The sequence below is a fragment of the Cydia splendana genome, chromosome 15, assembly GCF_910591565.1.
Source record: "Cydia splendana chromosome 15, ilCydSple1.2, whole genome shotgun sequence".
NCBI classification, from domain to species: domain Eukaryota; kingdom Metazoa; phylum Arthropoda; class Insecta; order Lepidoptera; family Tortricidae; genus Cydia; species Cydia splendana.
In genome coordinates this window covers 7,794,774-7,811,559 of record NC_085974.1, presented here as the reverse complement: position 1 = coordinate 7,811,559, position 16,786 = coordinate 7,794,774, and the positions used below count along the sequence as shown (strand labels likewise).

General features: G+C 35.7%; 1 protein-coding gene across 1 annotated transcript in view; it reads left to right on the top strand.

Moving 5' to 3' along the window:
- The first annotated feature begins 689 nt into the window (after nt 1-689).
- LOC134797511 (protein spaetzle 3) overlaps nt 690-16,786 on the top strand; it is a 51,795-nt gene continuing 35,698 nt past the window's right edge. The window contains exons 1-2 of the mRNA XM_063769756.1: nt 690-983; nt 12,683-13,696. Coding sequence (XP_063625826.1) covers nt 12,895-13,696 — 802 coding nt within the window. The 5' untranslated portion in view covers nt 690-983; nt 12,683-12,894. The remainder of the gene's footprint in view (nt 984-12,682; nt 13,697-16,786) is intronic.

Below are 16,786 nucleotides of genomic sequence, written 5' to 3'. Positions count from 1 at the left end.
GATCAGGTTTTGCTTTTAATGCAATGTATTGTCATTCCGTCAGTATTAACGTCCATTATAATTCTATCGAAAACCTATTTGGGTAATTTACAATACAATAATAGAACGTGAACGTGACGGTGTCTGGTCTAGCCTCTGGTGTACGTACAAACTCACAATGCATGTGAAATATCCAGAGGTTATAAGTTATAACTCCTCATCATATCCATCATAAGGTATCAAGCAAGTGGCAAGTAGAAAAGCGAATTCATCAGAGGATCAAATCATCAGAGCATCAAAGTGTTATCACTGCAACTACTTATAATTCTTGGAGCACTAGAACCGGCATCACTCTTCCCGGATGATTCGAATGACATGACACATAGATTCAATTTTATCCGCTACAGTTTCCGTGTGCTATACCAGTGAACCGTTGAAAATCGTAAATACGATCCGGAACGCATTCATCATCGGAAGCTTATTAAAAAGTGCTCAATACTCTGACCATAGTCTAATAAAACATGGTCTTCCATTCCCAGAGTGACACGGGGCTACGTCACAACAACATGGCCGCTATATATAGCGCTATCGCATATTATCATATAGCGCTGTCGCATGATGACGTAAGCGCGTGTCAGTTAGGTGACCTAGAAAAGACGGGAATGGAGTACCAGGCGGAGTATATTATTATACCATGACTCTGACCAGCCAGTGACATAAAGTGACACGACCAGCTCAGGTCCGCAGAGTAAAAGGTACATTTCGGACTCAGTACCCGCGAGACCGGCCGCGTTAGTGCACGTGTTTGAACCGGATTAAAAAAAAAATAAGCCCGCCAAAACCAAGTTAACGAACATTTCGTAAACGGAACGTGGATAAAAATATTCAAATGTGATTTCATTGGAGTTGACGGCCAACGGTGAACTTGTTAGTTCAGTTAATAAGTAAATGTAAATAAATAAGGTTTTTACAATTGCGTGAAGGCGTAAACGAGGACAATACAGGTAATACATTATAATAAGTATAACACTAAAGTAAAGCCTATACTATTTGCGATTAATATGAACCCGGTTGGGTATGATTGGTTAGTAGGTGAGTTTTAATTTTATATCGTGCATACGCGCCCATTTTTGGTGTTAAACGTTTAAACTAACAACAAACTTTGCAATTTCATCATGTTTCAAAATTAGAAAACTTTATTGATTGTTCTTTTGACCATTTTGTTCTTCATCTTTATTCCAGAAAAGAATATATTTTTTTGTCTGTCTGTATCGTCGTTTATTTAGATTTATTCAGACAACGGACGAATTGGAACAACCTTGAAGGTGTGTCGCCAATATTTACGCAAAGGCTCTTAGTTATGGTCAGACTTAGTCAATGACATAACGCAACCACATAACCTGTCTTGTACATACAAAAAATCCTGTATTCTCGGTACCTAAGTAATTCATTTTTACCCATTTTTTGGATATATTAATCTACAAATATCCAACGTGGGGGATGGCTTGATGTTAATTTCTTTTTTTCCTACTTTGGTGCCTTAAAAGTTATAATAATTTGGATTTCTTAGGTAAACTTCTCGTGGATTTTTCCTGGTAATTTGTAATAACATTTAGATGCAAAGCTTTCTCCGTTCCCCCGTTCCTCCGTTTTTTTTTCTCCGATTAGTTTTTCATTGTTGAGCTAGTTTATGACTGGCCTCGGGCACTGGAGGGTTAGGCCCCTTTCCATAGCCAAAATGGCAAAAACAGAACGGAATGCAATTTTTTTTATGTGAAATTTACATGCATATATAAAAAAGATAGTGCTTGATTAATTATTATTTTTTTCAATGCATATTGTAAAATACCATTAAAAGTCCAGTCAGAGACGACATAATCACAGTATCAACGCGTAGCAATTAGGAATAATAATGTATTAATTCAATTCAACAAGATTCTGTAATTCTATTGTGCTCTTTGACCACATTGTCGGGTAGAGCAAATACGTGCAAGGATTTTTATACTAGGTAGGTACGAGTACCTACTTCTGACAGGCTAGTGAAATATTACGACCAACAGGTACATTTTCGTCAGGCAAAGGCTTCTGAAACTCGAGTTTTATAATCTAATCTCACTTTATTCTTGCGTGAGTTGCATCTGATAAGGTAAACGTAATAGTGCTCGACATAATGCCTAATAGATGACACCTTGCTGTCACCTCTATTGACAATGACTTAAGTTTCAAGATGACATGTACTGGGACCGCGTCGAGCACCAGTACGTTTATCTTATTGTACCTATCATAAAGTTTGATTTTGTGTCCTTCAACGGTGTCTAAAAAGCAGACGACCCACCTGGGTATCGGGAGTTCTAGCGACATTGTTCAAGGAAGTAGTAATATGCTATTGAAATTAAATGTAAAATCTATATTTTCAGGCAACTTGTGGTCCATGAATAAATACATACCTTAAAACTGGCAAACATATTATAAAATACAACTTAAAATTAATAAAAGTATTTAGGCGGCAGAACAACGGGCTCCGTTGAATCGTCTGCTCTTGAGTGGGATTTAGCAGTTTTCCCCAGAACCTCCAAAATACTAACATCTTCCAGCCATAAGTATTATGGCATACCTATGGCATAGAGGCTGTTTTCTAAAGTAAATGTACTTACTAGCCAACTTGGACATCGAATATATCATATTCAAATACTTAGGTACGGAGGTATTCTGAATGTGTCTAAGCTATATGTATATTGTTGGCAGTACCTTGGTAAATTGTAGATCAGTCAGATAGTTTATTCATTATTATCAGGCATCGTACATTTTCCAGCGTTTTTGGTGCACGAAGTGTTGTTAACGGAATTGGTATAAATAATTTGAACCCTAATGATTAATTAGCGTTTATTACGTTGATATTAAGCTTAATTTACCATTTCAGTTGAAATTATCTATACAAATTCCGTTAACACCACGCGAATCGATTTGGTGCAGCGGAGTGGTGTTAACGGAATTGGTATAAATAATTTCAACCCTAATGATCAATTAGCGTTAATTACGTTAATATTAACCTTAATTTACCATTTCAGTTGAAATTATCTATAGGTACCAATTCCGTTAACACCACTCTGTTGCACCAAAAATGCTGGAAAATGTACGATCACTGATTATTATACAATATATTACGTTAATCACGCTAATGTTAACGCCATATTTTTATTGTCATGTTAGTTTTTGCATAATTCAATAAATACGTTAAATAAGTATTTAGGTAATTAGAGTAGTATCTAACAAACATAGTCTACGTGCACAAGCAAATACGAGCAGCATAAGAAAAAAGGAAATTTTACCTATTATGTAGGTACTATCACCTACCTAATTAATTAGTATGTCTAATTAAACCCACGTGAAATTTATATGTTCATTATCATTAACGATTGACCTGACACAAAGACTAGAATGTGATTTTTTTTACATCCAATGTACCATGACACATACTTGCACATTTTTTTATACCCCGACCTTAGCAAGAAAGACCAGTTTCGGTATATGTACTTGCAAACGGCGTACACTGAGCAACAATCATAGGCATTTTCGACTTTATTAATATAGTAATAGGGCTAAAAGTTTTCAGATTATTTCGTCGCTCAGTGTACACGACTACGCTTTTCCGGGTAGCCTTGTCAAGTCGTTGACATCTGCGTATTGCCATTTTGTGAAATGTTGATCTTAATATCTGATATAATATGAGGAAAGTAACTCATGGGACGTTAATTGGAAAGCAAATTATTGATTTAAATGCCAATGCACTTTGTATTTCAAGGTTGCCTCCATTCGTTTACTCCATGGATTGGGTATTCATTTACTACAGTTGAAATGAACAATGTACACTTTAGCAACAGTAGACATTTACTAAGGATCAAATAATGTTAAGTATATGTATTACCTTCATTTTATTATACTTTTTCTGAGACTTTAACTGTACTATCTGTACTTAATACATGATATAATCCATCTCAGTAGGTCTTCAAATATGGAATAGCTCTTAAAATATGCAAAAGATTCCGATGTTATTTGTAGTTTCCCAAAAAATATTTTCGATTTATATTCATATAGGTATATAACTCACAAAAAAGAAGGTAAAATAAGAATTGATAACAGTGACCTGAACTATTCACTTTAGCTATTTTATTGATAAACAAGTGCTGTCAAGATGATGCTATTATAGTTTGATGGATATACTTCGGATTAACAAAAACTACTTATAGATAGATACCTATCAAATTAATTTATGGATGAATTAACAGAAATGGGTACTACTTTACGAAATCTATTTAAGAATAGGTACTTAGGTACATATTGATTTTACATGATATGCTAACATGGATAATATTTAATGGTCTGATTAACAAAGGATTGCACTAGACAGGTGGTAGACATGGTTGTTGCTAATGGTTAACCGAGATCCTTATCACAGTGATCGTACATTTTCCAGCATTTTTGGTGCAGCAGAGTGGTGTTAACGGAATTGGTATAGATAATTACAACTGAAATGGTAAATTAAGGTTAATATTAACGTAATTAACGCTAATTAATCATTAGGGTTGAAATTATTTATACCAATTCCGTTAACACCACTCAGCTGCTCCAAATCGATTCGCGTGGTGTTAACGCAATTGGTATAGATAATTTCAACTGAAACGGTAAATTTAATATCAACGTAATAAACGCTAATTAATCAGGGTTAAAAATGCTGGAAAATGTACGATCACTGCTTATCACAAGTAATCGCAACAGTTTAATATTATATACATGCTTAATTCAGATGACAACCATTTTGAAAGAAAGAAAAAGAAAAGAAAGAAAAAAAAATAATCAGGACGCTTACAGTATTGCTTAAAACTTTAACACTTTTATTAGTAGGTATAAAACATAAAAAAATGCTTAAAACTAATACGACACTTTTATTAGTAGGTATAAAACATAAACGTCACTGAATAAGTAAAGCCTGACCATTATATATAATCATGCGCCATGTTGCGGAATTTCATTGGAACTAATTTCTTACACTGGCAATAATTTTAATGATAGCTTGTCACTGTTGTTAGTGTCATTGTGGCGGTTTACTTGAATAATACTTAAGTGTTGAATATTAAATAATAAATGACAAAAAATTGCCAAAACTATACATAATCAAGAGCGAAACATTGTAAATAATGTAAATGATAAACTGCTGGAAAAGAACCGTTCGGGAAATTAAACTATTTCGCTACGAAACATTTCCAAATTAACATCAGAGCTGACAGGTAAACAAATCAAAATGTAATTATAGTCTGGTTATTACGACTTGGTTATTGTAGTGTTATGTTATACATAAGCGAGGAAATACTTAAGTACAGTAACAAAGATGTGTTTGACAAATATTTACTATGGGCAAAGATATACATAACATAGATTTTCATTTTTAGTTTTAATCTTGTGTCGATAGGGCAATAAATTTACAGTGACTACAAAATTTACTATGACAATAACTCTCTATACACTCTATTCTCTTTGCTATGGGCTTTGGAGACGATCAATTTTATTCATTGACAATGTAGCAGACCCTATGTAAGGTAATTTTGACCTATGTGTGACGCGTAAGAAAATACATGAATTTTATATGGTAAAAACCGACAATAAAAAAATGTGAACACCGAATATTTGGATACTGATTATGATTAGAGTGAGTAAAAGTATGTAAGTCAAAATAACGAGTTGCCAATCCACATTGTTCAGACTATACTGAACTGTTGCCATATAAATGAGAATAATAGCGCCCTCTTGACAATGATCATATATTACTGGTCAGGCTTTACCTAGGTCTCTCCTCAGCTTGATGTCAAGTTACCTTTCAGGTAGCTTGACGCTGGTCTTCCGGGGATTGGCCTTCTTTAAGGTGATATCGTTTAATGTTACCTAGTTTAGGTAAATTTTTGACAATATGCTGATTTACATTAGCCGACAAGTGTTATTTCTGTTAGGTTAGGTTAGGTTATTTCCATTTGGTGCGTGGGTGCTGAATTTTGGTTTTAAAATAAATATTTACCTAAGTGCTTACTGCACTTTTTTCACGAAAACATTTTATGTTATTCGAATAGAGAATCAATCAAACGTTTTTAACTTATTTATTTGGGAGAAGCACGAATACGGCGACGTTCATATTACAAATAGGGCAGTATCTATATATTTAAATACCGTAAAATGGGGTGAGTAGGGTCAAAACTGAAATTCAAACCTCGATAACATTTTATTTTTACATATTAAAACTGAATGGTGTAGGTATATAATAAGTGTTCCGGACGTTTGTATTTTACTTTTTATTTTATTTTGGGTAGTTCCATTTCATAAGTTTGACGATAAAGAGGAAAACCCACCTCACCCCGTAGTGCCTCGTATTTGGGGTGAAAGAGGTTTTCATACAAAGGTGATTTTGGAAGATTGTTGGATCGTTTTTTTTTTATTATGCGTATTACTATAGCTGCATTTTAAATTGGAATACATTATTTTTGTAGCAGTAGCCTTAAAATCCCTTCTCACCCCCCTCTCAAACCTTCTCTCCCCATTCATAACCCCCCTTTTCCCGCGAAACCTACTCACCCCGTTTTACGGTAGGTATACCTTTAAAAATAATCTGCTACAAAGCATACTTTTACCTAAGTTTTATCCTTGTCTATTAAGTTCCGCTATTCCAAGAACATAATTGATTCATCAATGTTAATAGAAAGAGTTTTCCTATACTGTATTGTATCCAATAAAAATCTTCCAATTATTACACAACCACGGTCACGGCTACATTCCAACGAACTGCTCGAATTGTAGTGACAAGGTCGAATTGTGGACGCACTGGTTTTAGCCCGTGTGCTTTCCAATGTTCGTAATCAAGTAATCATATATATGTACCTAGTTAAATCTTACTATTTTTCAGTACTTTGTTCTTTTGCGATAAACCCCGTTTTTATATCCCAGATACAAAAATGACTGTTCGATTGCCCAACCTACTAACCTCTGTCTTATTCTATATTGAGTTAGGTACATAATAGGTATTTTGGAATAGAAAAAAGAGCTTGAACAAAATAAGTTGTAAGCACGTTGTAAGTATGATTTTAAACCAAAGATAACTTAGTACATTTAAATAAAGTACATTTAATTAGGAAACTAATTTAGGCATCGAAAAATAATTTTCGATAATGTAGTGTTAACGTGCAATGAATTTCACAGCTGTATATTCCGTTAATTATTTTAATTAATTAATGTTTAATTTGCAGTTTTTCCACGTTAACGACATACGATTAAGTGATTTAATGACAACCTGGTAAAGAATTTGCAGCTTGTACTTATATTAATGGCATCTCTACGCATTCTGTAATTATTATTTTAATGCGACTGTATGGTTATAATTAGTGATAAAGTTTAATACTAGGGCTGCCACTAATGCAGCCCTTCCTTCTACCTTTAAATTGAAGAGCTACTTATTATTGTTGCTGCTTATTATTTGGACGTTTGCTGCTGAAGCTTTTCTTTACCCACGGACCTCGCTGAGCCTGCGTTGCCAAAGCTGATTCCCGCACCCGCGGCCTAAGTTGATCGTACGGTTCGACAAAGAATGGGATTCAAGAACGTTAAGGCCAGTGACGATATTTTAATGGTTTAGATTCAAGTACTGACAGAAATTAGTTTATGTTATTGTACATATTTTTTAATATTATATTATTTACTATAAAGAACCTAGTTTTCATTTACCGCTCTAGCTAGCCGGTTACAAGCTATCATACTAAAATGTCCAATCCAACAGTTGTACACCAATACTGGCAATTATAGCTTGACTGTGTCACTGTTGTTTATTGTTTTTTTTTATCATACGGTAATGCGTTTGAAGGCAGACTTTTTTTGCAATTTCCTTATTAACTTAAAACGCGTTAAAAGACAACTTCCCAGTAGCGGTAGCGAGTCTTTCTGAAGTTTATTTAAGAAGATCTTGAGTACCTATTTATGTCAACACGGCAAAGACTTTGCTACGCGTAATGTATTTAAATTATATACACCATTGACACATACGAAAATATATTTGAACACTGACATTTAAACATGATGTAGAATGATGGATTGGGGTTTATAAAGCTATTGTTGACCGGCGAGAACAGTGCTCTATGATCATTTATTTCGAAATAAAATTAAGCATTATTACACGAGTAGTTTGTTACAACGGTTCAACTGCATGTCATGGAATTTCTTTAGTCGATAAGCAGAGGTCAAGGAACTTGATCAAAAAACTAAAAATGGTATCGATGTTAATAGGAACTTCGATAACTGCTGACAGTAATTAAAAGCGGTTGAATGTAAAACTTAAAACTGACTAGATAACGAACTTTTGGCAGTTAACGCTCACAACAAGTCGATGATAAAACTGCTAAAATTGACAGGTGAATATGACCACACTCAACATATGTAGCTAGTGATAAATCACACCCCTCAAAAGGAGAAAAAACTGTTTGTTTAATGTTTTAATAGAACCGTGTGAAAATCTGTGACGCGTGTCGATTAGTATCATTTCCTTAAACAGTTGAGGCCGCCATCTAAAACGTTTGTTGACCTGTATTTACGAGAATAAATCCTCGAAAAATAATGAATCCGATGCGCATTTTGGTAGCAAAATTGTCTGATAGTTAAAAAGCTGATTTGAAAATACCACAGTTCATACCAAATCAGCTAGTTAAGCAACTGAAAATTCTTCGATACTGCTATAGTTAGGAATAGGTAGGTACCTACTATCTTTATTGGATATAAGTACTATAATATATAATCCCTCTTAACAACTTTGCCAGTTAAGTTTTCAATGGCTTACTCTTTTCCCATGCACAAATTGTAACCGTATTAATGATGTTCACGTGAGAATAACGTAGGAACGTAATACACGGATAAATCACAATTCCCTACTTATGAGTCTTATGACAGATGAAACAGATTTGTGATTTCGTAACCGTCGCTTCTTTCTACGTGAGCAATTTATCGAGATTCCCATGCAGTTGCTTACATTGTAATTTAATCGAACAGTTATTGAACATTCAGCTTATTGGCATGTTTGTTACAAATTGGTGAAAGTTAAAACCTTAAAACTGCCGTGTTATAGGTATATTCCACTTTTGGAATAAGACCTACATATTTAAGAAGGACATGCTCTTGACCGGTTTTTATTGTTAGAATCAAACACACTGAGAATTTTGTTACCGCCTATTTTATTTGAGTACCTACAGTCTCTACCACAAGTCTAATCCAAAAGTCAACAAGACACCCAATTATCTTGTACTTTTATTATTTACAGTAGAAGATTAGTGAGTGATTTAAGCTACGGTAGAGTTTCCCATAGTTTGTATCCACTTTATACGAGATTTTTTAGACTAAATTGTAATAGGTGTGTTTCCTCTAAGTTAAAATAAATTATTTCACACCGTGCACGAAATAAAGCACCAGATAATTATTAGAAAAACATAGGTGCAGTTATTTTTAAACACAATTTATATTTAATAGATCTGATTGAAATATAAAAAGTAAGTAAGAAGCTGATTTGACTGGTAGGAAAGTAACCTATTCTCGGCTCTATTAATCGCAGATAGTCCAGAAAGCTTATCATTAATATCGTAGTGTGAATTGCAACTCACTGCACCGTCATTGGGTTTCCCACGGAGGCGTGCGCAAGCGTCGTGATCCTGATGATCTTCGGCGATAGCTCCGAGGGCTAGCGGTACCGAAAATAAGTGTTACCAACGCAGCAACTTAGGTGCCAAGATTAGCTACTTTTGAAGGCATGTAGTGTGTTGAACTTGGCAACTTTTTTTCTATATATTTCAGCAACCAAATAAAATCAAAGTTTCGTCTAGTAACTTTTTAAACAGATAGGTCGTTGAAATATAATTACTTAATTTTCGTGTAAGCGTTTTTGGAAAAGTCGTCTTAAAATGAGAGCGAACTTCGATTGTATGGGAGCGACTTCGAGGTTCGTGTGATTTAAGGGGCCTGTTTCTCAAAAGCTTGTAACTTATGATAGTTATAATACAAGTGGAAGTCCTTTTCTAACAAAAGCTGTCAAAAAGTGACATCCGCTTGTATTACAAGTTACAAACTTTTGAGAAACGGGCCCAATATGTATATTGTAAATTTCGAGTAACAGCAAAATGTTCCCCTTATATAAGAATAATAATTTTTGTACAATTTAAATTGTCTAAATTCGCAGGACGGACACAAAGATACTTTGATCAAAGATAGATATTTAAGCACTTACGTCAAGTAAGTACCTACCCAATAATGCCGGGACCACACTAAACGGGAAACGCCGGGAAACGCCGCTTTTTATCACGATAATCCCAGTGTGGCCGTATGAAAAGTGTCAATTATCGCAATAAAAGCAAATATAATTCGTCATAACGCAATTATATATATCACAAGTAATCGAGAAGATGATACCATAGAGAAATATAGTAAGAATAGAGTGCTCACTCCATACATCAGTTTTGATACTAAAACGACTATTATTTTCGCAGTCGACATCTAGCATCGATTAGCGGAATTATCAGTACCGCTACTTGATACTCTAGTTCTCTAGTGTCGCGACTTACGAAAATTGTATTGAACAACAATTTACAACTAATATTAAAAGCAGAAGGAGTTGAAAAGAGAGTTCCGGTTAATCCGGTTAATATACATATTAGCTAAAATTTGTTGAGCATTAGACTTTCTGGTCGTCGGAACATCTATTGTCAAGTAACAGTACTGATAATTCCGCTACTCGATGCTAGATGTCGACTACGAAAATAATAGTCGTTTTGGTACTAAAACTGATGTACCTATGGAGTGAGCACTCTATGTATTTTTTTCTCTATGATGATACCTAACTCGTATTAATTGGTCCAAATTTATAGTTTTGTGAAATCGTGCTCCACCCGACTTCGCCATTCAAGATCACACGGAAGCTGTAGTCACTTCAGAAATGGCATCATCGGTCATCCTATTATTATATTAATTATTTTGGACCATTCTTGAAATACTAAATCGTGCTGTGACTATAATATAGTATAATAAAATATGATATAGAATAGAACTGGTGCAATAAGTTATTTATTGATGTTCACAATAATGGACTACTTCGCACGTCTTTTTTTTTGAATTTGAACTCCAAATCCTTGTTGAAAAGGAAACGAAACGTCATATTACTTAATTATGACTTAATGTAATTCCTTATTACGAATGAGTCACAAAACACTTAAAGCAACATTCCTCCGATATTTGGGGCATATAAAAACCTGTTAGAATTCGTATTGGGAAATTAATTACGATTTTGCGAGCAAAATATTTTTTTCTTTTTATAAGACCCGTAACTTATTTTTAGGGTTCCGTACCCAAAAGGTAAAACGGGACCCATTACTAAGACTTCGCTGTCCGTCCGTCCGTCCGTCCGTCCGTCCGTCTGTCTGTCACCAGGCTGTATCTCACGAACCGTGATAGCTAGACAGTTGAAATTTTCACAGATGTTGTATTTCTGTTGCCGCTATAACAACAAATACTAAAAACAGAATAAAATAAAGATTTAAATGGGACTCCCATACAACAAACGTGATTTTTGACCAAAGTTAAGCAACGTCGGGCGTGGTCAGTACTTGGATGGGTGACCGTTTTCTTTTTGCATTTTTTTTCCGTTTTTTTTTTCATTATGGTACGGAACCCTTCGTGCGCGAGTCCGACTCGCACTTGCCCGGTTTTTTTTCTACTATTTAAGCTCTAAGCTACTTCTGCTATGAATTGACAAAAATTTGCTGCGCGTCGCGTCTTAGCTTTTTGTATTAAAAACAAAACGAATTAGGTACCTAATACTCAATATGTTTTAGTAGTACCTAATGTAACATAACCACTAGATTTTGTAACTTACGTAGTGTAAAAAAAACTTGAAGATTATGTTGTGTTTGAAATTCCTGTGTACCTCAATAAACATCTTTTTATTGTATTTAGATACTAAACTCCTTTTAAAACAAATTACTACTATCACAAACATATTTTCTTTATAGGTAGTTAGCATCCACTTTACCTAAACGATCACAATCTGTGTAACGTTAAATCTTGGTGTTGCAACGGCAATTTACTACTTCCCGTGGCGCTTACAATGTACCATAAATAAATCTAAATTACGATAGATATCCATGGAAACATAATAATAATTCAATAAGTAGGTGTTTCAAAAGACAGCGCACATAAACAAAAGACAAATTTAATACAATAATATGGTTATTGATCGAATTGTTATTCGCTAACAGCAAAATTCCTATTTTGTATTCATGCTATTGTATAATCGAATAGTCTTTTGTGATCATATTACATCTTTTGTCTAAGAGTCAGATCGTTCAACATATTTGGTGTGGGGTTTCCCTAGTTTCGGTACCAAAACCGTTCGCGCAGATCATCGAATGGCATCACGATTCTCGCATTTCGAACCAAATGCCATTTGTAAAGTAGCAAGGATACCTACAACAAAATAAGGGGAAATCCGGCCATAAAACGCTTGACGAGTACAGAAACTGATTCAAACGTCGTCGTTCTAAAGCGATTAGGTCGTAAATTTTCTTTTGTTTATGACACGTTGAGACTTGCTAAGTAATTTATGTAATAAATGTGATAAACGTGATTTTGATTGTTTCAGATAACGCGCCAAGCTTTTCGGGGCATGTGATACATAGTGATATAGTGCGGCGGGGATATCAGTCTGTGCTCCGACTATGCGAAGACGGCCGTGCGCCTAGACGCCTTCAAACCTCTCACGGCATTATGCAACCGCCGCCGTAATAGCGCCTCGAACGTACATTATATTGACTTAGCAAGTTGATATTTTACACCAATGCCGCATTACTGAGAATGGCGTTGGCGAATTTTACGCTGGCGTCGGTCGCAGCGGCCACACCGGCCCTTGTTGATACGTCCCCAGTGCCTGGCCCCTTGAGGCTCGGTCTAGACGACCTTCTGTACTCTCCACAGGACCACCAGCCTGACAGTGACCCTCTAGCACCTGGCAATGAGCCCTTCGCTCCACCAGTGAACCAACAGCAACGAAGGTCTAAAATCCGGAAACGTGCTGGCACCTCCTACCTCCCTCCTCCCAACCAGTTCACACATTATCCTCGTCACGAAGAAGTTCCGCAAAACCCCTACGCGGGACAGCTTCATACCCAAATATATCAACAAAACAGTAGGTTAGACATACAAATAGAAAACCAACGAGTGCAAGAAGTGAATCCTCAGTACGATAACACGGGGCAATATGTCCACGATCCGACAGGGGACTACGATTACGAGCAAAGGAGAATAAATCAGAAAAGTGGCCAGAGGCCGCTTTATAATCCAGGCTACTCGGATGCGCCTTATCCACCAGCGACGTCACCGAGTCCAACATCTAGTCGAAGGTTCGAGGGTCCCTCGAACCAGAATGTGAATAATTTCAACTTTGTTAATGGACCTATTTCAACTCCAGCGCCATTGCAACCTCGACAGCACATAAACCCTGGAACAAAAGGCGGCAGTGGCAGCAGCAGTGACCAGACTCCCTCCGACCGTCCTCCCGGTTTCACTAAAGTGGAAACTGGAGGATCCGGTGGCAAAACACAGCTGCACGCCGTTCTCGACTACGACGATGAATACTACGACGACGATACTGGATCAGGTAAAATAATCATTAGTTTATCTTAATCTTAAATAAACATAAAGTGGTCAGTCGCGGATAATTTATACGCGTATACGATTCAGTGGACAAGTCGGGTACCTATTTTATATTGATCTAGATAACGGCTAGTACACGCGAACGATCGTGATCTACGAATAGTCTATTTAAACGTCTAGTAGACAGTGAAGTAGTGCCACGATCGGTCCAATTACTTCCACTATCAGTCGATGGCAGACGTGGCCTTCAGCAGCGGGCGGCCGAACAAAAGGAGAGCGTTAAACCTAACCAACTAATGCGTGTCAGTTATCTTACACTTGTCTTATTTTATTCGTGATTAACTTGGTACACGCCTGACTTATTTCAATAACGTGGGTTTTCATTATTTTGTTTATAAAAACATTAGAAATCGAGGATTTCTACGAAGTCCCTTTACAAAGACAAGCACTTACTTATTATAATTTTTTTAAAGGGTTTGATAATCATAGACCGATGGCAATTGCAGAGTTAGGAAAGAACGAACCTAAACTATCTACAGAGTGAAACAAAATTACGTAGACAAAGAATTCTAGCGTCAAATAAATTTGCATTATTGTATCCTGCAATTTATTAAAACCCCCGCCAACACTATTGTCATTTGTCAGAATCAGGATCATTCATTTTGATTTTAATCTTATCGATGTAGCGCTTTTTATACCTGATACGAGATAGATACATATGTATATCGTCTAATTTGGTCTTAATAAATAATACCCCAAAATGGCCTCCTCTGTCCGTGCTCCATCTTTTAAATCAATTAGATTGTCAAGTCAAAGGATACCCTAGATTTTTAAAGTTGACCTCGCTAAAAGCTTCCACGACTTCAACAACCTCTTGCACGAATGCCAAAACTATTAGATCAGATGAATCTGGATTTTAGAGCAATTAAAAGGACGATTCTGCCAGATATAGCGGAAGCATCGTGACAAGAATCACCCATAAAGATTGCAATCACATGCAACAAACTTACTTAATTGAAATTTTCATGGTTATATAACTAGACTGCATTAGAGCAGAGACAATAGGAATTGTTGACACATTATCTATAGCATTTTTCGATGAGTTAATAAAACTTAAACAATTTTTACTTAATAAATAAATATAGAGAAAAGGAGAAATGAAATCAAAATGCTTTATTGCCACAAAATAGTAAAAAATATAAACTTATCTAAATTAAACTAACTATTCTAATAATATTAAATATACCCTATAAGCTAGAATTATTTCTAAAATAATGTAGCAAACGGTTTTGGTGTCAGCATGATGCTGAGAATACCCGCCCACAACCACATGGGTGACACTTCAGCGCTGTTTTTCAGCCAGAACCAAATTCCCTTCGCACCTCCACAAATTAATTGTATGTAAACCGTGTTATATACGTAACATTCACTTATAATAAATTAAACGAAAGAGAGGAAAATATAGTAGGAGCAGTCGTAAAGCCGAAAAGCACATTCACATCTCAATCTAAATGTGCATGATCATGCGCATCGTCTGACCTTGGTTTCGCTTTCAAGCTCTTGCGCACAGGTCGGGCATTCGGAATTGGGCCGCCTGATGTAACCTGTTGAGAGAAAGTATCATATGATGCTGCTTTAAGATTCAACAGTATTTTTTGGAAAACGTATCAATTTACTTACACCACCACCTTGACAAAATTACTTAGTGACTATGTATTGGGTTTGGAGTGGAATTCTACCAGGATTGAAATTTGAAAAGGGAGAACAGACTGAGATTGAATCCTCTTGTCGGTGGAGTATTTTCCATTTCTCCCTCTTGTATGCCATATCCTTGGCCTCTTGATACGACACGACACCAGCTTTTTATTTTATTTGGTCTACATAGCTACGTCTTGGTCTGCCCCTGACTCTCTTTCCTTTCCTCATGTCTATTACCTATATATAATTCATACCATTCTCCCTTTGTCAGATCTTTGTTTCTATGATATTACTGCAATCAGGGCACTTTAGATCACCTCAATTCAGGTTCTTGAACAAGTTTAACATACAACAATGTTCGAGTTGCATCGTCCAACTTATTTATGTAACAGTGCAGGTTCATAAAGTGTCGAAACAAGAGACGCGTGTGAAAGGAGCTTTTTGTCGTGTAGCATTAAAACGTGCCCAACTGACAGGCTAACTTGTTTACGTCATAATGTATAAGGACACAGTTTATTTCGTAGGTACACTTCTGTTGGTATGTACCTAGTTGCATACAAAAGCCGGAAGATTTTGATACTCATTCTAAAGACTCTCGATTAATTTATCTTTTTCATACGTTGTGTTGGACTTGGACTTCGATTCCTGTTTTTTTTTCTACCTATTTTTCGGAAAACTAATACACTTTTAAAATTGCGTGGCTTCAACGTACATTTTTAACAAAGTGAGATAGTGATATAGATTCAGAACAAAAATGTGCGAACTATAAACTCCGATTCAGAACGTGCTTTTTGTAAATCTTTGGGAAATGATAACAAGTATATATCATATACAAAATTACAATTCTAAAGTTGTAAATTCTATTACCTACTTTACCTACTTACATATTACAGTCATCCGAGCAGCTTATAACGGCGATAATATTTCACAGTAATAAGTCCAAGTGGCGCGCATAAATATTCCGGACAGCTCTTTCAAATGGTGACCTTACACGACGGTACAATCAAATCGCACCAATTTTAGTACAAGGCTTGTTCTTATCTTATAAACCTTATAGTACAGATATAGTGCATAATTATTTTCCATCGTATTTCCAAGGGAACGTACGAACGCATCTTGCTATTTCAGTCAGTCTCGGTCTCGAAAAGTACTACTACATCTGTACTCACGGTCAGAAATCATTTCATTTATTTGCAGTGAACATCAACCCTAGAGGGGTGTAGCAACTTATATAAGTATTTAAATAATACTAAAAACTAGAGACTAAAATAATTTAACAATTAATCGCTATAACCTAATTTAAGTAAGTACTATGTATACATACATACATACCTATATGATTTGTATTGCATCACACATCCGTCCGTGGTCTCCGTCTGTCAGTCTAGGTCCACCT